Raw genomic sequence first — 27,011 nt, forward strand, 5'->3', positions numbered from 1 at the left:
GGTATATCTCGTGCTCTAAGGCACGAACAGTTGTATCAATCAAATTTGACGAAATTTTAACCCAGTGCTTCTATAGGCGTCACAAAGTATTGTTCTAGGCGCTCTCCCCAAACATGTCACCAGACTTTCTATATTTATTACTATATTCTGGATACCGTAACTTTTTGTTATTCTATTTATTGTTTATTTTCTTTTGTTTCTTTTTTTTTCTCAAGTTAGTTATTTTATGAGGGAAAGAGATTTCAGTTTCCTTTTTTAACCATTGAGAGAGAGATTTTCAAATTTTTTAACCCTTGTAATTTATTTTGTTTCCCTTTTTCTAAAATTAGTTATTTTATTTCTAGGAAGGACACGGTAATTTTTTTTTAAATAGGATTTTTATTTTTAAGAAGGACTATATTTTAAATTGTGGGAATGACTTCTAGACAATATTTTTTATTTTAAAAGAAAATGTTTGTCCCAATCAACGTTTTTTCCTCTTATTTTATTATATAGATTGTTCTTGTCCAATGTGGCGCTATTCTTTTTTTAGATACGACTTTCATATTACATGATCCCCTTTGCTCATAGTTTCTAAAAACAATCCTCTCATTCCTTGCAGCTCAAGGGTTATACTAATCAGAAATGTTTAGAATACGACTCAAGATGTAAGTAAAGTGTCAGAATCAGCTACATTTCTAAACGTCTCACATGTGTATATATGTACTTGCGCACATCTCTTGGTTGAAATCTGCCATTGATTACTTGGGCTAAAAGAAGGCCCATATGACTATTTTTATGAACAAAAATGATAAAAATACTTCCTTGGGTGGCTTCTTTGCCTACGTGGAAGACAAGGGGTATGTTGGTCTTTCTCCTGGACGAAAGGACCAAAATGTCCTTCGTCTGACGCAGCGGAAAATTTCGAAAAGAATTAGATCTTCGTCTAAAACTTTTAAACCCAGAAAAAGTCTTCAAATCTTCGTCTTAGACTTATAGAACTTGAAACTAATAAGATTAAACTAAAATACTTAATTTTATTGATAAAAACCTGATTAAAATAAACAACCACGGAGGCCCCTTTATATAGCATTAGGGTTTCCTTCCAGTCAAACTCTAATAAACATCTTCAAAATAAATAAACTACTAGTTTCCTTACAATATAAAACTGCTAAAAATAATAATTCTCTTCTAACAAAAGTATTATACTACTAAAATACTAGATCTTAAGATATCCAAGGTACTTGGAATATCTTCAGAAAATCTCCCTCCATCAGTCTCTTCCGCTTCAAAGAAACTCGCCTCGAGTTTACTAATCGATTTAGCTGTCATGGTGGTTGGTACTCCCTCAGTGCAACTTTTCCGCGAGTTATGTATAGGAATAACCAAATATTCAGATTTGAACGAAGATTGAGTTATGATATAATCAAGATACTTGTGATTTAGTTGAATCTTCTTCTTCTTCACCCAAAAAATAAATATGTGAGGATCATGAATAAAGTGATTGAGAATCACAAGCTTGTGTGAAGGTTGTCCAATAAAACTACTAACCAAGCCATTAGAAGCTATTTTAGATTCACATGATACTAGAAAATGATCTGCATTTGAAGGAAAATTCATCGGTCCGATAACTGACTCAATAAGTTTCGCATCTTCCTTCAAAACAACTTTATTATCAACTTCTTCTGAAATAACAAACTCCTCATCTTGAGATCGGATGATATTAGACTCTTCCTTGATGTCAATAATGTCGGATTTTATTTCTTCATCAACTTGCTTCATAGCACAAGCCACAGGTATTTCTGTGTCTAAATTAGTATCACTAATTTCATCCACAACAAAAGACATATCATAACCAGATATTACTTCAGAATTTGTTGTAAGACTACTTGTGTTTTCTTTGTATTTAGTAACAGGTTGGTTGTGGGTAAATCCCTCAACATGTTCTCTGTTACCGTATCCATTAACATCTTGGTTGAGGGCAAATCCCTTAACACGTTCCCTGTTAATGGTTGACTGCCTAAGGTTTGCATTGACATTTACATAGGTGTTAAGCCTCTCCACGAGTTGGTCTAATTGATGTTGCATTATATCTAATGTTAACCATGCAACTTTGATGTTCCGATCACCGTCGAAGGTTGTGTTTCTAGCCTTGTCTTCTGGCATTAAGCCACGAGAAACCTCGCTCTGATACCAACTGACGCAGCGAAAAATTTCGAAAAGAATTAGATTTTCGTCTAAAACTTTTAGAACCCAGAAAAAAACTTCATATCTTCGTCTTAGACTTATAGAACTTGAAACTAATAAGATTAAACTAAAATACTCAATTTTATTGATAAAAACTTGATTAAACTAAACAACCAGTGAGGCCCTTTTATATAACATTAGGGTTTTCCTAACCCAGTCAAACTCTAATAAACATCTTTTAAATAAATAAAATACTAGTTTCCTAACAATATAAAACTGCTAAAAATAATAATTCTCTACTAACAAAAATGTTATACTATTAAAATACTAGATTTTAAGATATCCAAAGTACTTGGAATATCGTCAAAAAATCTCCCTCCATCATTGTCTTATTAGTAGGGAGTTACTAAGGCGGCTACTAAAAGAGTACTTGTACCACTGTTGTATTTAATATGCCTTTGGTCTTTTTTAAATAAGGCCTTTCTCCCAACGATATTAGATGTAGTTTTCACAAAAAATTGTCTAATCTCTTGCAACTCAAGGATTTTATTAACCATAAATGTTTTCAGTTTTAGCTTTCACTTAATATTCCACAAAGTAACTTAATGATGTGTGTTTATAAAGAATTTTTGGGCTTATAGCCCAAAAAACGGATCATAATAGTAGATATAATCTTCCCTAATCCTATAAAGGGTTTTAAAACCAAAAAAATAATATAAATGGATATCTAGTCCATTTGGTCTCATCTAGAGAGAAAATACAAATCTCTAGAATAAATATTATTTCATAATCCCTAATCTAACCTTTCCATATTTTATAACTGATTTACCTTCGAAATCTATGCATATCTTTTTCCATATCTATCTCCCATATTTCTCTCCAATCATGTTTCTATTCAAAGTAAGGATATCTTCATAATTTTCAGTAACGGAAACTCTTTATTTGATCTCTCTAAAACCGATTCAGTTGACAAACCTCCATTAAACTCAGAAAATCTTCTTCTTCTACATTATATTGCTGTCCAAATTCATCATTTATCAAAATCTTTATAAACACCATTGTTAATATCTAATATTTCTTCTTATAACTAAAACCCTAATTATTTCGCTCTATTATAAAACGTATCAGATTTATGATACATATCTATAAGATCTGTTTACTAATTCATTAACTTCGAATGTATGATGTTTATTTTCTCTCTCTAAAATTTTCATAACTGTTTAAGATCTTTATGTTTATTCCTTATTCAATGATTCATAACTAAAACCCTAAAATTTTCATAATTGTTTAAGATCTTTATGTTTATTCCTTATTCAATGATTCCTTCAAAGTTAGTATGTTATGTTTGCATCCAGTGATAATATCATATTTCTTTAGATCTATGTTTAATCTTCTGTTGTTTCTGATATTTCGTGAGATCAGATTATCAATCATCAATCGAATGTTTGACGTTTATTTTCTTTCTCTCTCTTAAAATTTCATTTATGTTTTTGATCTTGATGTTTAATCCTTCAACTCGAGTTTGACATTATTGCAATCAATCATCATAGCAGATATCTTTAGATTTGTAGTTTAATCTTAATGATATTCTCATTTTTTTTCTTCAGATCTGGTTTTCAATCCGTACGGATTTATGAAACATTTGTTCTTTCGTACGGTTACTCATAACAGAATTTACAGTACATGTACTTTATCGTAAATTACCACAATTTATAGTAAATTATAGGTAATTTATAGAACATTACCCGTGCTTTAACACCAAAACAATACTCATTTCATTAGTAGAAATACTTCGCTTTACTATCAAATCTCGTGTACGTTGCAATAAAGTATATATAATTTACGTATAACTTGATGTTCTTACCATTATGTATATAATTTACGTATAAGTGCACATAAATTATGTATTATTTATTTACCATTACGTGTACTTTTCACCCAAAACAGTAGCCTTGATAAGTTTACCAAACTACTCAAAACCTTCAAATGTTGTCAAAATTTGACAAACATCATGCATAATTTTACGAAACTGTACATGTAGTTTATAATACAATATATAATTTTTTTTTTTAATGTATGCGTATTTATGTGTGTAGATTTGATATACCAGATGAAATTTCAAAAAGAATCATCAAATCAAAGTGAGTCAACGAAACTAATGGAGAGTACATGGATGGACACCATTTTTGAACCAAAGAAGATTTTGTACTTTTTTTTTGTAACAGAATGTAAATGATGTGTAATGTAAAAGAAATTATGTGTAATTTATTGAACAAGACCCACATACATTTGATAAATTATGTTGTATACTTGACAAATGATGGTTTCCTCGTCATAAATAATACATAATTTACGTATTTGTTTCATAATTTGTATTCTATGTGTATTTATGTATGAGTAAAAACGAAAACATATGTTGCTTTAATGTTCCCAGAAAAATATACTATTTCCAAATCTGAAAGTTAAGTGAGAGAAAGTGATATATATGTTTTGTATATTAACCCCCAAATCACGCTAAATTGATCCTAGAAAATATACTATTTCCAAATCTGAAAGTTAAGTGAGAGAAAATTGATTTGAATCGAAAAAAAATTTACATAGTAAGAGAGAGAAAATTGATTTGGTTTCCAAATCTGTAAAGAGAGAGAAAATTAATTTAGTTACGATTTTTGTTTTGAATTGATTTGGAAATAGATTTGCTTTCCAAAACGGTTAGAAGATAAAGAAAAATCAATTTCGGATTTATACGTTAGCTGCTTTAAATCTCCTAGGTCACGCCCACATTAGAAACATTTCAAATTCACCCTGGAAAATTAGAAATCCCGTGATTTTGTAGGAGGGACATGGACGGTAGTTATCTCATAAAGAATGGGTTATTATGTCCATAATGTAAAATGACAAAATATCCATGTTTTGGGAAAGATTGGATCATAAACCTTTCTTGAATATTATTTTGGTCTATATACCCACGTACCCGTTTATAAAGCAATACATTTTTATACACCTGGGGATGTCAGAAAAGTGTGAGAAAATATTTAAGAACGTCTCACACATGTATATATGTACATCTCTTACATGAAAGGGGGGTTGATTATTTGGGGGCCGACAAGACGATTTTCGACATTTTTCTTCTTCTAACAACCGGAAGATGAGAGAGAACACGGACACAAGAGGGAAAGCATGAAGATGATGAGAAGATCAAGATGAGAAAGAAGCGATGAAAGGGGTGAGGTGGAGAAAAAGAATGAAGAAAAATTGTTCATGATGATTAATAAGATTGACATCTGAGAGAGGTTAGAGATAGAAAATAAATTAATGACAAGGGTACAACTGAAACACTAACGAAATTTAGACGTGAAAACGGAAGGAGTCTATCTGGACATTCCGTGAAAGATGGGAGACCAGAGAAAAAGTGGTCAGAAACTAATGGGCAAACAAGTAATAACCCTTGTTTTTTGTTGAAGTATGTGTAAAGTTATGATCTCAAATCATGTTAAGATGTGAAGTTCTAACTAGGTCACTGGAGTTGTGTTTTCGTGTTTTAGTCACATAATTTAAATTTCTAACTCAGACTATATAAATTTGGCTTGTTTAGAATTACTTGTTTTAGTTAAGGTAGCAATATAAGTTATTTCAGATAATAAACTTTTGATTCAAACTTATTTTACGTGTGACTCAAGTAGAATAAAAATCAATTAGAAACGTGTCAAACATAAAAATCGGATAAAAAGTAAACTGTCTGAAGTTTGACTCGAGACAATTGCTTAGATATCAAATTAGAGTACCACTACCATCATTAAATTGACAGAAGTGAAATTAAGCAGACTCGCTTGGCACTAAAGAAGTAAAACCAATATTTTATTTTTAATTTAGTGTTCATCAATACAATTCTTAATTTTTCCCGTACCACACATTCTTAAAATTACTTCACTTCCACCAATATCTTTATTGTTAGTTCATTTGAATACATATAAAAAAAGTGCAAGTAGTTATAAATTTAGACACAAACACAAAATAGCGAATAAATTACATTTGAAGGAGATGCTGCCATTGTTCTTGATGAAGACGATCTCAACAAATGGGATAAGGATTTCGTCGATGTTGATCAATCTACTTTGTTCCAAACTTATTATGGCGGCCAATTATCTAGATATCTTAAGCTTGTTGAATTTGACATGTCAAGCGGTAGCGGATATGATGAAGGGGAAATCAGTAGAGGACCTTCGAAGAATTTTCAATATACAAAACCATTACACCCCTGAGGAGGAAGCACAGTTGATGATGGAGACCTCGACCTTTGTTTAGATGATTCGAAAACCTACCCATCTCTGTGCTCTCACTAAGTGTCTTCCTCAGAATCCCTACTTCTGCCAGTTCAAGAAATAATATTTAAACAAGGATCAACTCCAAATGAAACAAAATGTTATATGTCCGATCACATTCATACACAATTTAGACAAGGTTCTTATATGGTGATTTGAACAAATTCCATATTCTGCCACAGTTGAGATTTGGAACAAGTTCTATTGTCAAAGAGAGAACATGAACTTCAATGGTACAAAATTATTGAGCAGTTAGAAACATATAATTTCAATTTTCTACAGATATAATTAGAAATTTCAAATTATCATTGGGCAGACAATCACTCACAACTTCTTCTATAACCGAAAATGGGTTTTCTTCATCTGACTCCTTGGACTCATCTGACTCGGATTTATCTGATTCATCTGAGTCGGATTTATTATCAGGTCGAACTTATTATGTCAAGGTCAGAGTCTTCGTTTCAGATCAATGATTTCTTAGTATAAACTTTTTTCTGTCTGACTCGATTAGAACAAAATCAGTCTCAGTTAATCATTCATATGAATCTGACGCACGAGTCAGATAGAAGTAAAAAATCCATACCGTCTGAAATCCAACCACGGTCCATTCAAATATCAAATACAAAAATCACTTTCATCTTTACATTCAAGAAAAGTAATTGGCCAGAGTAACTCTCCTCTGAAAAGATAAAAATACGGAATATATACTTTGGAATATAGTGAGAAATTTAGTTACCAAATTTATGGTGGAGTGAGGGGTTCTTTTCCACCATCTTTTCCATCAATCCATCAATTTTCCCATTCCACACATTCCTAGATTGTTTCACTTCACCAACATCACCATTGGTATGGCATTTGGAATCTATAAGAAATAAGAAAATAGGAAATAAATTTTAGAAGAAACTTAAATCCAAACATAAATTAGAGGCTAAAATTCATTCTAAGGGAAACAAATTGGATAAAATCAAAGAAAGCTACCGTCATTTTCAAGCCCTTGGCCTCCTTTTTGTGGTTCTCGGTCTATCATTTCAGATAGGAATTTTTCTTAGAATGATAGAGAAAGTGTCTATGGTGTATCTTTTATATAGACCTAAAATCTGTAGTTATCTCTCCAAACTGCGGCGATGAGCACCTAGTTTTGAAAAACCATGGTTTTCAAGAAATACCTTTCTCGGCTGACGTGGCTCATAAAGTTCAAGTTTCTAGAAATACCCCTCTTACTCAATGTGTCTCTGTTTTTCTAAATACCGCTTTCATGTGGCGTTGTAGGAGCATTTATTTTACAAACATTTCGTTACATCTCACTTGACCCGAGCCCGAGTTTCTAAAACCAATTCTCCTACCCCTTGCAGTTGGAGAATCTTACTTAATGGAAAACTCTTCAAGTCATTTTTTTATATGTAAACTATTCATATCATTCTAATTTTCATATACTCAGGAAAAAAAAAGCTAACCAGATGTGTTGATAAAACAAAATTTTATTTTTGCGACAGAGGAATAGGTAAGTTCTTCAATTATTAAAAGAGGCATGCCCCCGTTTTTAATCGAAAGAGGCGCGCCCCTGTTTATATCCTTTTTTAAGCAAAACGAAAATCTGCTTCTAGAAATACAAAATGGAAGTCGGACAGTGGAGAGCATTGAAGAAGTTAATCAAGTACATCAGAAACTGGTTGATTTGAAGAAATTTGAGGAGATTTTTTGGAGACAAAGAGCTAAAAAACGGGGGCTCTGCCGATACTAAGTAGATACTCTTCAATTATCTAAACGAAGTGTCTAAGGTGAAGAACAGGCTCAGGGATGATTTGGACCTTGAATAAGGCCGACATAATCCACTAACTCACAACTATTGCAAATAGATAAAGTAATCAAAACTAGGCTTCTCAACAAAATTGATAGCAGCCAACAACTGATAGCCCAGTTGATAAGTGCATCTACTCTGCAATGCGGAGGTCCCAAGTTCCATTCCTTGGAAGTGCAAATGTAGGACTATTAACCATGGGTATAATGAAAGTAGACATTTTAATACATGAAGTGTGGTTTCTCCATTTATTTTTTGTTTGTTTTTATCTTCTCAAAGCTATGTGATATATTTCTCTAGTAATTTTGTACTGACATTAGGAACTCTATATTAAGGGAACGAGTCTTTTACCCAAATACCCAACTTTTAAAATAATGTATCAGATTCATTCATAATTTCGTGAAAAATTGATACAAATTCTGTACTGATACTTAGTATCGGCAGTAAGACTCAAAAAATATCTAAAAAAGTGAAATTTAGATATTTGCACCATGTCGACGGGAGGAACAAGATATGTTTCCACTCTGTAATGGAATTCATATACTACAGTTGGAGGCTATACGACCCGAGAATTCTGCCAAGTTGTTCTCGTCCTTGTGGAATCGACTGAGATTGGCTTCATTATGCAGTAACCAGTAGCCGAACACGAACCACTTCCTTCGGTTGTCCTTTGGTCAATCCTCTTCCAATCATTTCTACCCATGATATGATTTCTTTTCTCCATTTCTTGCCTTTCAACTCTTCTAAGATTTTCCTTCCTAATTATAGAATTATTGAACTTTCCTTTACTATGTTTTCTAGTAGTAGAAATAGGTTGTGGAATGGCATCAAGACCCATCAGTTTTCCAACAACACTAGGTTTACACCAAATAACACTTTCCCCTGCTAAAGTTGAAGGAAGCAAACTTATATTCTTCTCAAAATCTAAGTCAAACCTATCTCTACACATTCTTCCTCTAAGCCCCATACTAGTACTACTACAAACCGATTTTCGACGACTTTCAAACCCTCCTAAACTAGGTCTAAAATTTGATCGGTACATCGCATCTCTCCCGTCTAATGAGAACCTTGGGTACTGGTTCAAAGCATTCCTAGCTGATCTTAATACATCAGAGTTATTAACACATGACATTCTACGACGAACTTCACCATATTCGTCTATTTTCTTAGCCTTTCTTGCGGCCGCTTCTTCTAACTCAAGTTGTAATATCATCTCCTCTAATGTTTGAGATCTTGTACTTCTCATGTTTGTAGTACAAGTAGTACTATTTTCCATTATAGAAGGACTTTGTATTGATGGAGTAGTACTAGGCATGAAAGAAAAGTCATGGTTAGGTTTGTTTTGGTTAAGGGTTGAAGTCGAACCGTCGTCGTTACAAAAATTTCTAAGACCTTTTTTCATCTTTGATCTGAAAGAGTTCTTGAGGAAAAAGAAGGGTAAATCCTTCATGGATTTAGGGTTAATGAGAGTGAGAGCTAAGAGAGAGTGATTGAACTTTAAAGGGTAGGACTACATGAGGTATACATGATTTTGAGTAAGGAGCGGTGGCAATGACTTTTGTTTATAAAAATCACATGACAAGATCACAAGAAGAAGAAATGTCACATGAAGAAACTTCACAAGTTTCTTCACATTTTTAGTGGGTGTCTCATAAAAGCTTGGGGAACATTTTCATGCCTTAATACGGATATAATATTCAAGTAGGTGGATATACTTTTAACAAAAAAAAAAAGTAGGTGGATATAAATTTAATTGCCGAAAAAATGATCAAAACTCCCCAATACAATTTTTTGTCCGTAAAAAAAAATCTACGGATTATTTTATGTTTTGAATAGAGTATTGTCTGCACAAATTCGTATATATTGTGCATGATTTGGACATAGTTTATACAAGTTTGAACAAATTTGTATAGGAGTCCAAACCTAGAACAATGTCGATATGTCTGTTTAACGAAGACCAACATGAAATTTTGTCTCGGACTTTCCATAAGAAAGCAAACTTGCATTTTTCAAGTTTTTTTCCCAATCTTCTCTCGGTTAACTACTTTAGGAATCTTTCTTGTTTTTTTTTCCTCCTTTAAACTTCCCAAAACCTCATCCATCTCCTTTCCAAACTTTGCTTATTGTTACTTTGTTTTTTGTTTCATCATTGAGAAAAAAAATTAGGGGGGAAAATTAATTTGAAATGCCTATAGAATAGGTGGCGCCTGTAGATAAAAATACAAAATAGATGGAGTGCCTAATGTGTAATTTCTTACAAGTTTATCCAAAACAAACCAAGAGGGTATTTGATTTTTCCCAAGTGATAGAATCACAAAAGATTTTAACAAAAAAATTTACCCAACTGATGTGGCGGTTGTGATATTGATTTCTAAACGGTCCAGATTTAGTCAAACTTTCAAACCACAACCGCCACATCAGCTGGGTAGCTTCTTTTGTCAAAATCTTTTGTAATTTTAGCATTTCCCTTGATTTTTTAGCAGTTATAAGAAGAGTTTAAGTCAAGATTAATTAACTCTACCCTGGTTATTTTAGGCGTGAGGAGAGAGAAAGTCCCGGGCTGAGAGATTTTAGGTAGTTATTTTCTCCACCATTTTTGGTGGTTTATTCCCTTTTAATTCACGGTTATCATTTTCTAGACAGTTTCTTGGTCTGGTTGTTTTCTTCCCTCCTCCGGATTTTCCTTTTATTACTTTGTTTATTGTTTGTATCTACAGTAAGAATATTTGAATCTTATATCTTTTTGGTTTTTGTGAGACTAAATCTCTTTTCATCTTTATCCTTTCTATCTTCTTCTTCAATATACAATTATCTTTTTCATGGAAGCAACAACACAATAAGTTTGAGGCCGTGACTACGAAGGATTATACTAATACTACGGTTGAAGCCGATGTGCCGGAGGTTATGGATGCGGGAGTAAATAAAAATGGAATGTCAAAATTACGGTGCACTAAATGATCAAGATCAATATTGGTGTGGCTATGAATAGCCTATCAAGAGTTATTGCTGGTACTTGAAAGTTGAGGATTGTATATTTGTATTTTCTCTATTATTAGCATTTTTTTTTTTTGTCGGTGTCTAGTCAATTTCTTTCTCTTCATGAGGCACTTTACATTTAAAAGTATGTAACTCTCATGAAAACTTCAGAGGATAGAAATAACAATTATCATTCATGTAATATTGTGATTTTATGACTTATGAATGAAAATGGTTTCACTTGATTCCAAAAAAAATAATAGAGTTTAAGCCGAAACTTTTTTGCTCGTACATACTTTTGAGTAAGAACCACACTCATTGAACTATAGTTTTATTCCGCGAAAGAAATTAACAAATAAATATTATACTTCACAATTAGTCATTAAGTATACAAACTACCCTAAGACTAATGGATTATCCATAATTAATAGTGGTGTCGCTATTAATAATTGGAGATAATAATAAGTTGTGAAAATAAATAAAAGATTGACAAAGAAGAACGTTTACCAACTAAAATTAGTAGATTTATATTCTTGATTGTGGGCCCTCGTTGTTTGTAAAACTTATTTTAATTGGGTGGTAACATGCTCGAGTAAAGATTGGTTAAAGTTTGAATGTTATCATATTCTCTGAAGATAATTGTATGTACAAATAGATTATCTAGTTTATATAAATTCCTCTCACTTAAAAGAGAAGTTGCATGACAATCTATAAGCGACCATCCCACTACCCGATCATGTGAGAGGACTGTGTCTATGTATATCCCTTTTGTAGATATTCAACTGTGGGAGTTCTAGAGAAGATCTATGTGAATGACTCAGTCATCAACAAAGTTTCGTGTAATTTTCTTTAAACTCGCTTGTTTCGCTGGTTGGGTGGATCGGGTTGTGGAATCTTGTTAAATCGATTAATGTACTAGATATAAGTACGGCACATGCGTCTTCAATATGTCCAACCCCATATTCTTTTTTGGTCATGAAGGCCATAACCTATACTAGTTTACATCACTAGAATATTTTTTCTAAACCTATCAAGTAATCTCCACACAATGGAATCTCTATAATTAAGTGGTGAATTTGACTAAAAATATAACAACATTTGAATACTATAATGTGCAACTAATGAATTCTCTTTGGGATTGTATACCACTTGGAAATAAATAGATGTGCAGTATAAAATAATCCAAACCTTGTGGGCGGTTTAGGACATCCAAGATACCAAGGGGCATGTGGTCTTAGATTAAATTATTATTTTAAAGAGGGGGATATCTATATTCACTCTTCCCCATTGAAACCAATATGTATTACCATCTAGTCAAAACTCATGAATTTGCACATTTTATTAAAATGGTCGTTTGTTTCTTTTTTTTGAAAAGGCAATATTTCAAAGAAGCGAGAAGACAAAAAGAATGAAGCTAGAGGCAAATCAACTTTGCAGAAAGGTTACTACAAAACTATGGAGAAGTAGGCATATAAGGATGTGAATATTATGTCATGTGAAATCTTTGTATATGGACTTCCAAACATATATTTTAGAAGCTGAAGATGTAAACCTAGACTTATCAAAGAAGGGAAATTCCAATAAAATGAGAACGATAATGTAGGTTGTAAGAAAAACCTAATCAATTAGTTATGTAGATAATTAGTCTATCAGATCACAAATTTGAATTCTTACTCAGATTTATGAATGTAGTCAATTTTTTCTTTGGTCCCAAGTCTCCAGTATTTTTAAAATCTATTGTATAATCTTGTCTAAGAAGTCCGGAAGAAAAAATTTCATTGATAAAACTATAACTTTTCATTGATAAAACTATAACTTTTCCGTACTTATTTACTTTTGGAAATAATTATAAATTCTAGTATATAGTTATTGTGCGGGATTTAAGGTTTCACGAGAACATGTGAGAAGACACCCTAAACCAATTGTCCAAAATTTCAACCCTTAAATTTATGTTATCTTTCATATGGCACCCTTGTTTATCACTTGTTTCCGTCTGGCCACTTATCTTTAAGAGAACGTACCATAACTCTCTTTTCATATTTTTCGCCTAGAATCCCTTAACATTTACAAATCAATTTTTCTTTATGAATGACGAAATCATCAACAAAGTCTCGTGTAATTTCCTTTAAATACGGCTTGTTTAACTGATTGGGTGGATCGGGATGTAGAATCCTGTTAAATCGGTTAGTGTACTAGATATAAGTACGGCACATGCCTCATCAATGCGTCCAACCCGATATTCTTTATTGGTCATGAATGCCATAACCTATACTAGTTTTACATCATTAGAATATTTTACCTAAACCTATCAAGTAATCTTACCCACACAGTGGAATCTCTATAATTAAGTGGTGAATTTGACTAAAAATAATCCAAACCCAGTGGGCGGTTTAGGACATCTAAGATACCAAGGGGCATGTGGTCTTAGATTTAATTATTATTTTAAAGAGGGGGAATATCTAAATTCACTCTTCCCCATTGAAATGAAACCAATATGTATTACTATTTTTTTTTTTTAACTAAACCACTATGTATTACTATCTAATCAAAACTCATGAATTTGCACATTTTATTAAAATGGTCATTTGTTTGTTTTTTTGAAAAGACAATATTTCAACGAAGCGAGAAGACAAAAAGAATGAAAACAGAGGCAAATCAACTTTGAACGAAGGGTCAACAGTTGGTAGCCCAAGTGCTTCCAAGGTGTTGACATAAACTCTAGAAAATCCTAGAAGTCCCAGGTTTGAATCCCAGAGAAGGTGGAATTTTTGGTTATTTGAATTAGGATTATGTAGGTATTAATAAAGTTGTTGGGCTTCAGGCTATTGTCTTTGTTGAGTTGTAGGTCCGGTGTTGTTATGTTTGAGTGGGCAGTTATCGAACTTATCACATCTATGATGTATCATATGCCAAATATCACGACGTGCGTAGATCGTAGTCGTCTTCTAGAAAAAAAACTTTGCACGAAGGTTACTATGGGAGAAGTTAGACATAAAAAGATGTGAATATTATGTCATGTGAAATCATTGTATATGAACTTCCAAACATATATTTTGGACGTTGAAGATGAAAACCAGACCTACGAAAGAAGAGAAATTCCGATAAAATGAGAACGATAATCTAGGTCGTAAGAAAAACCCAATCAATTAGTTCAAGAAATTTTTTATGTAGATACTTAGTCTATCAGAACACAAATTTGAACTCTTACTCAGATTTATGAATGTAGTTAATTATTTCTTTAGTCCCAAGTCGGCAGTTTTCTTAAAATCAATTGTATAATCATGTCTAAAAAGTCAAGAAGGGAAATTTTCATTGATATATCTATAACTTTTCCGTACTTATTTACTTCTAGAAATAATTATAAATTCTAGTATATAGTTTTTTTTGGGATTTAAGATTTCAACAAACCATGTGAGAAGACAACCTAAACCAATTGTCCAAAATTTCAACCTTGAAAATCTATGTTATCTTTCATATGGCACCCTAGTTTATCACTTGTTTCCATGTGGCCCATTATCTCTAAGAGAATGTCCACATGACTCTCTTTTCATATTTTCGCCTAGAGTCCCTTAACATTTACATATCAATTTTTCTTTGTACCCTTTTATGTGTCAGTGGCACTGTTGGCACCTAACAGGGACGACTCTAAGTTGCACGTCTTCCCAATGGTATATGAGAAATAACTCTAAAATGATGGGACGGAAGCATTGACATTCAAAAAAGCAAAAACGGAATGAAAACGTCGATAGTATGTGGCTAGAATATATGAAAGGGAGTCATGTGAACATTTCTACAAAGATAAGAGGTCTAACGAAAAACTAATCATAATCGATGGGATCACATGATAAATAACCTTAAATTTATTGGGAATTTATTGGGTAAGTGATGAAATGAATAACTAGCGGCGATTTCAGTGGCCTTCTAACGTGATCTTGTCTACTTGAATCAACTTCAAATATTTGACTTTTATTTAGTAGTACTATAAATTGAGAAGCAAACCCTCTTCTCTCTCTAACTTATCAGATTCTCATTTAGTCTCTCTCTCTCTAAAAACTTAGAATGGCAGCAACAGCATTTCTCTCTGTTTTTCTTGTTCTTTCCTCACTCTTCACCTCTCAAGCATTAGCAGCTAAACCTACACATACATCTCTAGATGGTACTTACTACTTACCTCATCCTTATTATTATTAAATTTCCATTTTAGGTGGACCTAGTTGCTTTTTGTTCAGAAACACGATTGATTTTTCGTGAAGATGATCTTATGTTTAAGTTTGAGTTGTTACGAGAACTTAGATATGTACTATCACTTCCAATTTGTACAAATGTTAAGTTTGGGGATTTTAGAATTATAGATTTATATCAGATCGAATGTTTTGCTCTGTTAGACTCGAATTCAATTCCCGACCTTATAGAGAACAACCCACTTTGTAATTTATTTATTTATCGTGTTCATTGTTGTCAAGTAAAATGCTATTTGGCCAGGCCATAATGACCCGACAATGTCAAATTGCTGACGTCATGTGAAGATTAGGTCTTTGTTGGGCCATTTGGGTCACTTTTTGTCGGGTCAAGTTTCATTGTTGTATTGTCTATTGACATTGCACTATTCTTTGAAACAGAACTTCTACCAAATGGAGATTTTGAACAAGGGCCCAAGCCCTCCAACCTAAAGAAAACAGTGATCAAAGGGAAGTACTCACTACCCAAATGGGAAATAAGTGGGATTGTTGAGTACATATCAGGTGGGCCTCAACCACGTGGATTTTACTATGCTGTCCCTCGTGGGGTCCATGCTGTAAGATTAGGAAATGAAGCTAACATCTCTCAAACCCTATATGGATTAAAACCTAGTTCTTACTATACTCTAACATTTGGTGCAACAAGAACTTGTGCACAAGATGAAGTTTTGCAAGTTAGTGTCCCTCAACAAGTAGGAGGAGAGCTACCACTTCAAACATTGTATAGCACTGATGGAGGTGACACTTATGCTTGGGCTTTTAGGGCTAATTCAGAATCTGTCAAGGTCACTTTTCACAACCCTGGAATTCAAGAGGACCCAACTTGTGGCCCACTCATTGATCATGCTGCTATCAAGGAGCTTATCCCTCCCCTAGCCACTAGAGGTATGTATCTTATTCATATGTTGTAATGGCTAGAGCTTAATAATGATGTGAGATACATTTACACAAAACACGAGAGAAAAGCCCGAAAGTGCAATATCCGACACGTTCACCTGAGTATGATGAGGCTCGTAGACGCCCAGACCTGACGATAGTTGATACCTACTATACCCGCTACATTTTAGTGGGCGGTCCTACATTTACCTCTTGTGCGAGAATTATACTAGGAAAGTCATTTGGGTCAGGCAAGTCTAGCCTAGCCCACGACTAGATTGTATCAGTGTTAATGCTGGTCAAGTTAGGTCTGCCCTAATCACATATTTAGGTTGGGCTAGCTAGCTACTCAAGCTTGTGATAGATTTTTGGTTTGACCCCATTAGCCAATACCTGCGGTAGGCCCGTCCGGCCTGCCAGGTTAAACAATTTTTTGAAAGTCATAGGAGCTGTTATGTTATTAATGTAATTTTTTTTTTGTTATTGCAGCTAACTTGGTTAAGAATGGCGGGTTCGAATGTGGGCCACATTTGTTCAAAAATTTCTCAACAGGAGTTCTCCTCCCTCCTAGAGAACAAGATCTCATATCGCCTCTACCGGGCTGGATAATTGAATCCTTGAAAGCCGTCCGATATATAGACTCTAAGCATTTCATTGTCCCCTATGGACTCGCCGCAATCGAGTTGGTTGCAGGGAGGGAGAGTGCAATTGCTCAAATTCTAAGAACAGTTCCAAACAAATTCTACAACCTCATTTTCACTATTGGGGATGCAAAGAACGGGTGTAATGGATCGATGATGGTAGAGGCTTTCGCAGGTAAAGAAACGATAAAAGCCCGATTCATGTCGAAGGGAAAGGGTAAGTCTAAGACTGTTAGTCTCAAATTCCAAGCCATTTCATCAAGAACAAGAATCACATTTTACAGTGGTTTTTACCACACAAAGATTCATGACTTAGGGCATCTTTGTGGTCCTGTCCTTGATGAAGTTAAGGTCGTCCCAATTAGCTATTAAGTCCATCTTCATCACACACACTAGAGTTTTGAAATAACGGCTATATTTCATGAAGTGTAGTTTTATATATTATGGCCTATGGGTGTTTTGACTTTTAAGTTTTGAGATTTCAATTGTAATATTATAATTCTTGCTTAATCATTATTGTTCTATGATAAAAAATAAAAAAAAAAAAAAAAAAAAAAACATCAAATTGGACTTTAGCACGACAAGCAAAATTGTGTGATATGTATATCTATTATATAAAACACAATGGTGTTTTTTGAGATGGACCGTTGATTTATCTCTCGGATATTCACGTCTGTTGGATTTACATCAAGAACTTTACGATCTAATGGTTGAATTTGAATTGAAAAAAAACTACTCAAACTAAATTCAGTTTCAACTTCTCCACCCACCCACGATTCACATCTCTTTAATTGAACAATCTAGATTTAAAATTAATATCTATTATATAAAACACAATGGTATTTTTTGAGATGGACCTTTGATTTATCTCTCGGATATTCACGTCTGTTGGATTTACATCAAGAACTTTACGATCTAATGGTTGAATTTGAATTGAAAAAAAACTACTCAAACTAAATTCAGTTTCAACTTCTCCACCCACCCACGATTCACATCTCTCTAATTCAACAATCTAGATTAAAATTAATAACAAAATAACTGCCCACATCCTCAAATCTCTCACTTTTAAATTCGGTTTTAACTACCCATACCCCAAAGCTATTTGTTTTCTACCCTAAAATTTCTCATTCTCTACGAAATTCCTACTATCTCTCTGTTAGGAGTGAGGAAATCACAACTCACAACACTCGGTTAAGTATCTCTTAATTAATACTGCTTCAATTGAATCTCTTTGGATGTTAAAATAGCCAAATGATTTTCTTTTTTTAATCATCTTCTGAACTACTTATTTCTTTAACATTTGTTTTTTTTGTTTTAGTAGTTGAAGAGAGAAGGACCTGAACAAGAGAGAGCACATAGACATGTTAGAGGCATGAGTGAAGGAAGAATTACTAATCTACATCAACAATTGACTTCTTAGTAATAATCTACATCAACAATTGACTTCTTAGTAATAATCTACATCAACAATTGACTTCTTCTTCTTCTAAATTATGTAAGAATGTTTACTTTCTTCTTCTTGTGAAGTTTTAATTTTTTTTACTGTCATTCTTTTTAACTGTTTGATATTTATTTTTTTTGAGTTTCAATCTTTTCTATGTTAACTCTTCTTTTTATTTTTGCCAATTATTTTTTGTTTACTTTTACAGGTGGTAATAATCTTCTTTGACATTTTCTTCTTCTTTAGTCGATCTTCCCATAATTTTACTTATTTAGTCCATCTTTCTCTTAATTTTACTTAGTCACATCCTCAACTTTTCTTTGGTTTTCTCTGTTTTGATTTCTAATGATCATTTTTTGCAGGTAATGTAAATTATTTTTGTTTGCTTCTTCCGAGTAAATCTATCTTCTTAATACTCACTTTTTTTATACATTCTCTATTCTTCTGTTTTTATCACACTAATTAGTTCAATAAATATGATTTTGCAGGAAATCCAAGTTCTCTTGGAATTTTACTATTATTTATTTGTAGTTTTCTTTTGTCTTCCAATTACTCTAGATATGTAATTATTTTTTGTTCTTCTTTAGTACATGTATAATCTTCATGTTCTCTTCATGTTCTCTTCTTTTTCTAGATTATCTGATTAATGTAACCATTTGATTATCGGATTGATGTAAACTTCAATGATATTACATGGACTTTGATATCTAAGTCGTCATCGATGAAAATGTTCTCTTTCGTGGCCTCACATCAATTTCTTCAATATATATATATATATATATATATATATATATATATATATATATATATATATATATACTAGGTGTCCACCGCGTCCTACGGACGCGGTAGATCCCTTTTAGCTAACGCTTTTGGTATTGTGCCTGTCGTGGTCGACCATGTCTCAGTGGTGTATGTATCTCGAGGTTGTGCATATCCAAATGTGAAATGCGTCACAAATTTGATTTCTATAACATGAGTATGACACAAAGATCTATGATTCGCATAGAATATGCGAATTACAAATCCTGTATGATGTTTGATGGTGTAGAAATGAAATTCGCGACGCATTTCACATTTGGATATGCACAACCTCGAGATACATACACCACTGAGACATGGTCGACCACGACAGGCACAATACCAAAAGCGTTAGCTAAAAGGGATCTACCGCGTCCGTAGGACGCGGTGGACACCTAGTATATATATATATATATATATATATATATATATATATATATATATATATATAATATGTATCGAGAGATTTGTATGTGCAGACAAACATAACGTTATCTCACAAAAAGTGATGAGAGTTCAATTGTCTTGCGTCACTTATCAATTCGAACAATGAATAAAACAAAGCGAATTAGGCCTCAAATTCTTGCTTCAAAACCTTCCACTCTCTCTCTCTCATGCCTAGTAATAAAATAAAATTGGGTTTGGGGCAAAATCAAGTAATTCTTGATGCTTGACTCCTTGTTGAATTTGTTTTTGTATTAGATTCTTATATTAAAATACATTCATCATAGTTATAGCTAGACAACGGAAATTTAAACAAAAAAAAGGTTGATTTTCTCGTTTTTGAAAAGCTCTCTTTTTAGATACAGTAAGATCTGAATCATGTTATCTACAACATACATAAACGTATACAACGATCAAGTTAAAGTCGGTCTCACAAATTTTTGTTTTACCTTGTGCATGTAAAGACAAGTACCTCTCAATCTCATGTCTAAACTTGTAGAATTTTGATTTCTTGGCTTATGGTGTGTCCCTTATTTTCTTCTTCTTCTTCACCAAGAGACAACATAAGGACCACAGAGTTGCTTTAAGTACTTGAATTTCATTTTTTACTATTTAAACCCCTTATAATAATAAGTTCAAATTCAGCTCATCCACATTTTCTGCAACTTCTCCTAGAAACATCTGAAATCTATCCACCCCAAAATTATTCATAAATGGATAGGATCATAGAAGTTAGGTGAAAACAAACAAAATGAAGAAATGTGAAGTAAAGAATTAACCACCACATATTTCCACTCCAAAACACTTTCTTGTGGAACATTGGAAACTTCTCTCATCTTCTGTCATTTTTTAGTAAAGCTCTTGTCCTCAATTGTAGTATACTAGTATGGCCTTTGGAACTCTTTATAGGTCATATCATGTGACATGTGTTGTAACAAAACAAAAAAAGTATAGGTCATATCATGTGGCCTAAGGCAACTAAATGAGACACCCTTGTCACACTAACTGCAAATATTTATCACTAAGAATGATAAGAAATTATGTCAAATCATATAACCTAGAGCATTCGACAAAGAAACAACCTTATACAAATACACAATAAACCGTTTACACTAGGCAAACCGTTTCTGATATGACACTATTTGTTTTTGCTTTTTTTTTTCTAGCTTTTAACACTTTTGCTCTAGCTTGCGGCTTCTGCAATAAATTCTTCACATCAACACAAAATGTGACATCCAAGAATTAGGGTTTTCTCTAACTTTTTTTCTGGATGTTTATTTAAGGGCTAAATTGACATTAACTTATAAGAAGAGGGCAGGATAAAAAGGGGATGCTACAAGATATGTATCTTAAGAACTTCATTAGGCAATTCCCATCTAAATCACAACCATAGAACCAAACCATATAAAATAGGAGTAAATCTTCAAAAAGTTAAAACTTCATACACTCAGTATAAGACTATAATAGATGGTCAAGATAAAAAAGACCAAACAGCCTGCAACTTAATAAGACACATGTCAACAATAGTTGGCTCGACCCATCGCGAACTTGTTTGTTTGTCCTCCACATCTTCGAGTCGAAGTGTTACCGATTATATACTCCTCTAAAAAAGGTCACAAACTTGGGTTCTGCCCTCGTCGCAAATTACATATTCCTTTGAAAGAAGTCCGGAACTTGGTTTCTGTCCTCCAGATCTCTGAGTTCAAGGCTTTACGGATTTTATCCGCCTTAAAGTATGTTGACCAATAAAAAAAAACTAAATAGGACTCACAGACATATTTGTACAATTACAAGAAGAACAACTTCTATGTCCCTAGACCTCCAAATAGGTGGATGGGTAGATGAACAAGTTTGATTATCTTCCAGTAGTGATCAAGGTTTTCTCCTCAGATTCTTTAATAATAGATTGAGAAGTGGAAGGGAGAGGTAAATTTATGTTGTTTGAAGGAATTGGTTCTAACTCTGACTTGGGTCTTTGTTCTTGAGCAAAGATAGGAACTTGTTCTTCTTTTGCTGGTTCTGGTTTTGGTTTTGGTGTGTAATTGAATGAAAGATCTTTGTTTGAAGCTAAAGCAAGAAGTTCTGATTCTTCCAACCCTTTTGTTGGCCCAAGACTGCATCTTTCTGTTGTATGCTTTGATAATGCTTCTCTGAATTTCTTGATCTGTAAGTACATATAATAATAGTCAGAGACATAAAAGGTATCAAAATCAATTGGTAATGAGTGGAGATGACCTAAATATTATATTTTTTTTCGGGTGACGGGGAGCACGTGTGGTCTAGTTCTGATACTATGCTAAGTTTGTGGGCATCCAACTCAAAACCAATTGGGGTAGAGGACCTAGACATTATATAGGTTGCTAGATAGCCCTTCTGCTATGGATGACAATATCGATAACTGCTAATCCAAACAGACGGTTATATTTAGGGAGAGAATATGGGTTAGAACTTACAGTGGCATTGGTGCAGCTGAAACTACATAGACGACCATGAGCACCTCTGTAAAATCGAAAGAATGGAAGAACATGAACATTAAGACTATAACTCATTGATTTATGTTCTTCATAATTCACTTGAAGGAATTCAACATCTGGGTTCATCTCTGCAAATTGACATATCTATACCCAAAATAGAAAACAATCCCATTATCAAAATCTGAAATTTCTTATAATTCTAGAGAAAGAAAGAAGAGAGAGAGAGAGAGAGAGAATTACCTTTGGATGAAGAGCTCTACAACCACCACAACCAGGAGAAAAGAAATCAACAATAACTAATTTATCTCCTGCATTTAATAAAGAATCAACAAGATCTTGAGCAGAAGTTATCTCTTTCATGTTGTTTTGAAGTCCCTTTTCCCACCATTTTTGAGCTTTACCAATAAGGAGATTCATCTGAAAATCATTATAAAATCCCCAAACAAAAAAAACCCATTAATCATCTACTCATAAAGATCTCAAAAATCAAGCTCAAAATCAAAACTTGGGCAAAGAAATTAAGATTTTCAATCAATTTCTCAAAAATATACCTTAATTGGAAAAGCTTGAAACTTTCCCTTTTTGGGTTGTTTCCTGTGAAGTTGTTCTTGATGAATAATCTTGTTTCCATGAAAGGAAGATTTGAGAGGTTGGATTTTTAGGAAAGAAGATGAAGAAGAAGAGTTGTTCTTGAGTGAAGAAGATGATACAGAAGAAAGATGGGAAGAACAGTATGAAGGAGAAAACAGATAACTTTTGCTCAAAACATCAGCCATGGCTGTCAACTAATTAGAATCAAATCCCAAGTTGATTGATGGTTTTATGAATTGCTGATTCCTTTCTTTGATTGGGTTTTCTTTAGAATCCCCAAGTTTTTTTAGACAGAGAAGTTAGAGAGAGAAAGTGAAAATTGAAAAAGGTTAGTTGAACTTGAAACTTCTCGTTTCCCCTTTTTGAAGCAAAACTTTTGAATTGAAAATTGGGAAAGTGAATAAACGGCTAAGATTTGTCTTCGAATGGAATCGAGGGTGTATATCTATTTGATGTTATTTGAAGTCTTGAATGTGGATATGAGAAGTAGAACGTGGAGTTGTTTGGATCAATACACATTTAAGGATGGTTATGAAATTTAGAAGGGTCAATTTTTTGGATATACTTTTGGATTAGAAAGAGAAAAATGATTCTCTTAATGACAATCCTTACAAATTCAAACTCCTTCCTAAATGACATCTAAGGATGGTTAATTTTACAGCAAGGCTACACAATCCGTCTTCTGGGACTTTCACTTGAATCATATGTGAGGAAAAAAAAAATTTCTCTCTCCTCTCACATGTTTAGTCACGTAGAGAGTCTCACTGAGCGAGTTGAGTATACTTTTTGTTAATTTTAGGTTATAACTTAAAATGAATATTATTGAATATGGATAGTCGGTCTAGGAGTGAGAAAAAGCGGTCGAACTAAACAAACAAAACCAACTAACTTTTTGGGCGGACCCTACTTGGTTAAGTTTTGTCGGAAAACAAGTCGGTCCAAATTTGTCTCGTTTTTGCTTCACCTTGAGTTTTTGAAAACTTCCGAAGGCCAATCGAGCTATACAAACTAGAATATTTTGAGTTTTGATTTCATATTTTAATCTATAACTTTCTGTCCTTAAATCAAGTAAATGAGGGTTGAAACCACCAAAAAACATAAAAGATAAATTAAAACCAAAATCTCTATCTTTTTGTCCATTTTTTCATGTTTGTCTTGGTTGATCGAGTTTAGTAAGAGTAATATCTACGAATTTTAAGATATTTCGAATATAGATATAATTATATACAGTAAGTAAATGATTATTGGTTGACTTGCTCTGTAGATCTAATCCTTCTAGTTTTATATATGTTACAAGTTGATCTTGAATGTGATAACATGTGCTCTTGATGATTAGCATAAATGAAACTAATGCATCAAATTGCTAGAAAGAAATTGTTTATACATGACCAATTTTCCATCTATACCCTATAACAAATCAAATGAAGAAGTACATCAAACACAAAGTTTATCACAATATTGTACAACTAAAACCAAGCAACCTTCAAATTGATTCATCTCCATTCCAATTACTCTTCATTTTAGGACCAAGTGGTCCTTCTTCTCCAAGAACTTCACTTGGTAAACCCTCAATAATTCTCTTGAATTCACTCTTGATCTTCCACGGTAGAAATCTCTCAATCTTCTTCAACTCATTCGCGATATTATAATCAATTTTCGGGCCCCATTCTCTTTCATAATTCAACCATGAAGGCTCAACAACACTGCCCAAATACTCCGCCGATACTACTTCATATTTCTCGCCCGTATCCATCACCATCTTACTCTTCGCCGTATCATTTCTTATCCCAATACCCAAACTATCATTCCCTTGTAAAACTAGCCCGGGTTTCGAATAAAATGCATGACCACTCAAAGAAGAATAGCTAACAACTTTGTTCCCATCTTGGAATTCAATATTTGAAGAATCCACCCATGTTCCTTTACTATGTTCAGAGAAATAAACACTATATAATTTTCCATTAAAATTACTAATCCTCAAAGTTAGATGTTCCCAATCACCTACATGTTCTCCTATCTTTCCTAACTTGACATTGATGAACCCTAATTTGGCTTTGCTAGGCCCATTAAAAGGGTAGAACACCCATATAACTATATCAGTAAATACTCCACCTAACATTGGTTTTACATGTAAATAAGCCGTTGTGTTTTCTAAACTACCTTTCTTAACCTCCTCTTTTGAACCCTTATCAATAGGAAGGTCTAACCAATATTGTCCATCATTTGAACCACCTTGAGGAAGGTTCGAACCATTTGGTTCGACCCGAGTAGGATTTGATTCATTCCCTTGTTTGTATAATAAAGCTCCATTGTTGAAGAACCAATTCACAGAAGAAGGGAAGTATGATTCATCTGGGTGAAGGTATATTATCGGAGAGTAAGTTTTCACTAGTTCTTGGATTTGAATCAAGTTTGGCATAGAAGATAAATTGAAATCTTTGTTCTTTAGACATGATAAAGATAGAGTTGTTGCTGATGATGAGCTTCCATCCTTCTCAGCTATAAATGTACCACAAGAAACACCAAGTGCTTGAGTTCCTATACTGGTTGGTTTTAAATCATAGATGTTGATTCCACCTGTTTTTTTCGACGTTTTCGTTAGAAATTTTGCTTCCTAGTACAAGATAAACTGAATTATATCTTTATTGTGGTGTATTAAGCAAGAATTGTTGTTCTTTCTCACTGTTTGAATCAGACTTGTCTTAGTCAAGGACATTATAGTCATTTCAAGATATTTAAGAATTAAGACACTGGTCTCTTGATTCTAACTTATTTTATGTCGGATTCAAATAGACTTAAAATCAACTATTCAACTAGTTAAGAGCCTCTCGATTCAAATAAACTAAAACAAACATTTTAAAATATGACTCAAGTCAATTCTAGTATCGAGTCAAATTTTAGATATGACTTAAAGAAAAACAAAACTACCTACGTATACGGAAGTTCACTCGAAACAAAGTTTACAGTACCTCTTCCAAATAACAATGTTGAATGCTCACACGAGTCAGTGAGGTCTGAACGGACACATCGAATTTTGTCAAGAGATGGCTTCTCCGGCGACGCAGTCACAATATGGCCAACAGCTTTATAACCTTCCGGAGGAATTGGTAACCAAATGTAGCCGTTTCCGTCTTGTTTTAGTTTGGAATTTTCGCTACTCCAAACAAGTGCATAATCTAATGGCATTGTAAGTGTTCTACTTGATATCGGTTTGTAACAACTTTCATCTTTTCCAACAAGTACCCAACCGAAAAGAGGCTTGTTATTTGGTTGGCAATAGCAACCAAGCATAAAATACCCGTCTGGAATAGGTGACGGTTCGAAGAAAGTTACTCCAAGATTATCGAAACCTCCCTCTTGAATTGACCAAACCTTAGTGAAAGATGTGACTTGAAAAACTTCTAGTCCTCCTAGATTTATGCTTCCACTTGCAAATCCTCCATTTTTATCTATTACAAAACCAAAATTTAGACCAACAAGAAACCCATTTAGAGAACCAAATAAATGCACTAAAAGTATAGTTTAAGAACTCATAAAATCAACCAATGATGGTGTATATGAAAATGAACCTGATTTTGGCCATGAAGGTAAAGGAGAAGGTAGATTAAAGGTCTTTGCAATAGGCATTAAACTCTTCCTTTTTGGACCAAACAAAGACAGAAGATTACACATGATGGTCAATTAATTTGAGTATATAGTGATTTCAATAAGTTTGAGATCAAATCATATGAACCCAACCAACCTTTATATGACTATACATATAGGTATATGTTAGATTTTCAAGCATATTCTTTTTTATAGAATAATGTTGGTAAGAGCTAGGTTTGACAAGAGTACTTCGAGTGTATTATTGTTTAAGATGGTCATACCGTGCAAGAAATCATGTTAGTTGTTCATAAGATTTGGAAACTCCTCTCTAGGCTAGACTTCTCTTCTAACCTACTTCAAGTATTAGTTAAGATATATTAAAAACATGTTTATTAGATTAGGGTTTAGAAATGATGTTAAGGTTCGAGTCTTACGATTTCAAAAACAATTTGACAGAGTACAATGTTCCTTTCACGAAACATCGTGTCTAAAACACTTATCCTCATGAAAGTTGCATGAGTTATGAGTCGTCTTCCATTTTTAGCAATGATCAAATCTTAAGTACTTTCTCTTATTTATTAGCAACCTATTTTTAACATCAATTTGAAGATAAGGTTAATAGTTTTACAAGTGGTTTAGGAGGTTTATATGGATA

The 27,011-nt window shown here is 33.3% G+C and overlaps 4 protein-coding genes and 1 long non-coding RNA gene across 5 annotated transcripts; 1 reads left to right on the forward strand and 4 right to left on the reverse strand.

The window, feature by feature from the left end:
- Positions 1-6,005: 6,005 nt before the first annotated feature.
- Positions 6,006-7,540, reverse strand: LOC147540243 (uncharacterized). The gene is made up of 3 exons (XR_015225985.1): positions 7,467-7,540; positions 7,225-7,350; positions 6,006-6,533 (listed from the first exon to the last, which is right to left on the reverse strand). It is a non-coding gene; the product is annotated as an uncharacterized LOC147540243 (long non-coding RNA).
- A 1,110-nt stretch (positions 7,541-8,650) lies between these two features.
- LOC147540244 (uncharacterized) lies at positions 8,651-9,836 on the reverse strand. The gene has a single exon (XM_086642415.1). It carries the CDS (start codon positions 9,734-9,736, stop codon positions 8,843-8,845), a length of 894 nt encoding a protein of 297 aa, XP_086498541.1. The 5' UTR covers positions 9,737-9,836; the 3' UTR covers positions 8,651-8,842.
- A 5,409-nt stretch (positions 9,837-15,245) lies between these two features.
- LOC147540245 (protein TEEBE-like) lies at positions 15,246-17,575 on the forward strand. The gene is made up of 3 exons (XM_086642176.1): positions 15,246-15,418; positions 15,882-16,385; positions 16,866-17,575. The coding sequence occupies exons 1-3, from the start codon at positions 15,322-15,324 to the stop codon at positions 17,387-17,389; spliced, it is 1,125 nt and encodes a 374-aa protein (XP_086498302.1). The 5' UTR covers positions 15,246-15,321; the 3' UTR covers positions 17,390-17,575.
- A 3,471-nt stretch (positions 17,576-21,046) lies between these two features.
- Positions 21,047-24,023, reverse strand: LOC147540246 (thioredoxin-like 1-1, chloroplastic). The gene is made up of 5 exons (XM_086642177.1): positions 23,464-24,023; positions 22,729-23,392; positions 22,418-22,594; positions 22,157-22,321; positions 21,047-21,867 (listed from the first exon to the last, which is right to left on the reverse strand). The coding sequence occupies exons 2-5, from the start codon at positions 22,951-22,953 to the stop codon at positions 21,559-21,561; spliced, it is 876 nt and encodes a 291-aa protein (XP_086498303.1). The 5' UTR covers positions 22,954-23,392; positions 23,464-24,023; the 3' UTR covers positions 21,047-21,558.
- Positions 24,024-24,027: 4 nt separating this feature from the next.
- Positions 24,028-26,538, reverse strand: LOC147540247 (hypothetical protein At1g04090-like). Its single transcript, XM_086642175.1, has 3 exons — positions 26,338-26,538; positions 25,738-26,217; positions 24,028-25,345 (listed from the first exon to the last, which is right to left on the reverse strand). The coding sequence occupies exons 1-3, from the start codon at positions 26,438-26,440 to the stop codon at positions 24,252-24,254; spliced, it is 1,677 nt and encodes a 558-aa protein (XP_086498301.1). The 5' UTR covers positions 26,441-26,538; the 3' UTR covers positions 24,028-24,251.
- Positions 26,539-27,011: the final 473 nt, after the last annotated feature.

Source organism: Eschscholzia californica, unplaced genomic scaffold (genome assembly GCF_041429995.1).
Source record: "Eschscholzia californica isolate CP2 unplaced genomic scaffold, dmEscCali1.0.p SCAF_5, whole genome shotgun sequence".
In the NCBI taxonomy this organism is placed as follows: domain Eukaryota; kingdom Viridiplantae; phylum Streptophyta; class Magnoliopsida; order Ranunculales; family Papaveraceae; genus Eschscholzia; species Eschscholzia californica.

Excerpts from the sequence above, each read along its gene's own strand:
- LOC147540244 (XM_086642415.1), bottom strand. The coding sequence starts at position 9,736 with ATGAAGGATTTACCCTTCTTTTTCCTCAAGAACTCTTTCAGATCAAAG.
- LOC147540245 (XM_086642176.1), top strand. The coding sequence starts at position 15,322 with ATGGCAGCAACAGCATTTCTCTCTGTTTTTCTTGTTCTTTCCTCACTC. Across the intron at positions 15,419-15,881 it reads TACACATACATCTCTAGATG|AACTTCTACCAAATGGAGAT; the intron begins GTACTTACTACT and ends TCTTTGAAACAG. Across the intron at positions 16,386-16,865 it reads CCCTCCCCTAGCCACTAGAG|CTAACTTGGTTAAGAATGGC; the intron begins GTATGTATCTTA and ends TTGTTATTGCAG.
- LOC147540246 (XM_086642177.1), bottom strand. The coding sequence starts at position 22,953 with ATGGCTGATGTTTTGAGCAAAAGTTATCTGTTTTCTCCTTCATACTGT. Across the intron at positions 22,595-22,728 it reads TTCAAGCTTTTCCAATTAAG|ATGAATCTCCTTATTGGTAA; the intron begins GTATATTTTTGA and ends AATGATTTTCAG. Across the intron at positions 22,322-22,417 it reads GTAGAGCTCTTCATCCAAAG|ATATGTCAATTTGCAGAGAT; the intron begins GTAATTCTCTCT and ends TTTTGGGTATAG.
- LOC147540247 (XM_086642175.1), bottom strand. The coding sequence starts at position 26,440 with ATGTGTAATCTTCTGTCTTTGTTTGGTCCAAAAAGGAAGAGTTTAATG. Across the intron at positions 26,218-26,337 it reads ACCTTCATGGCCAAAATCAG|ATAAAAATGGAGGATTTGCA; the intron begins GTTCATTTTCAT and ends GTTTTGTAATAG. Across the intron at positions 25,346-25,737 it reads AACATTGTTATTTGGAAGAG|GTGGAATCAACATCTATGAT; the intron begins GTACTGTAAACT and ends CGAAAAAAACAG.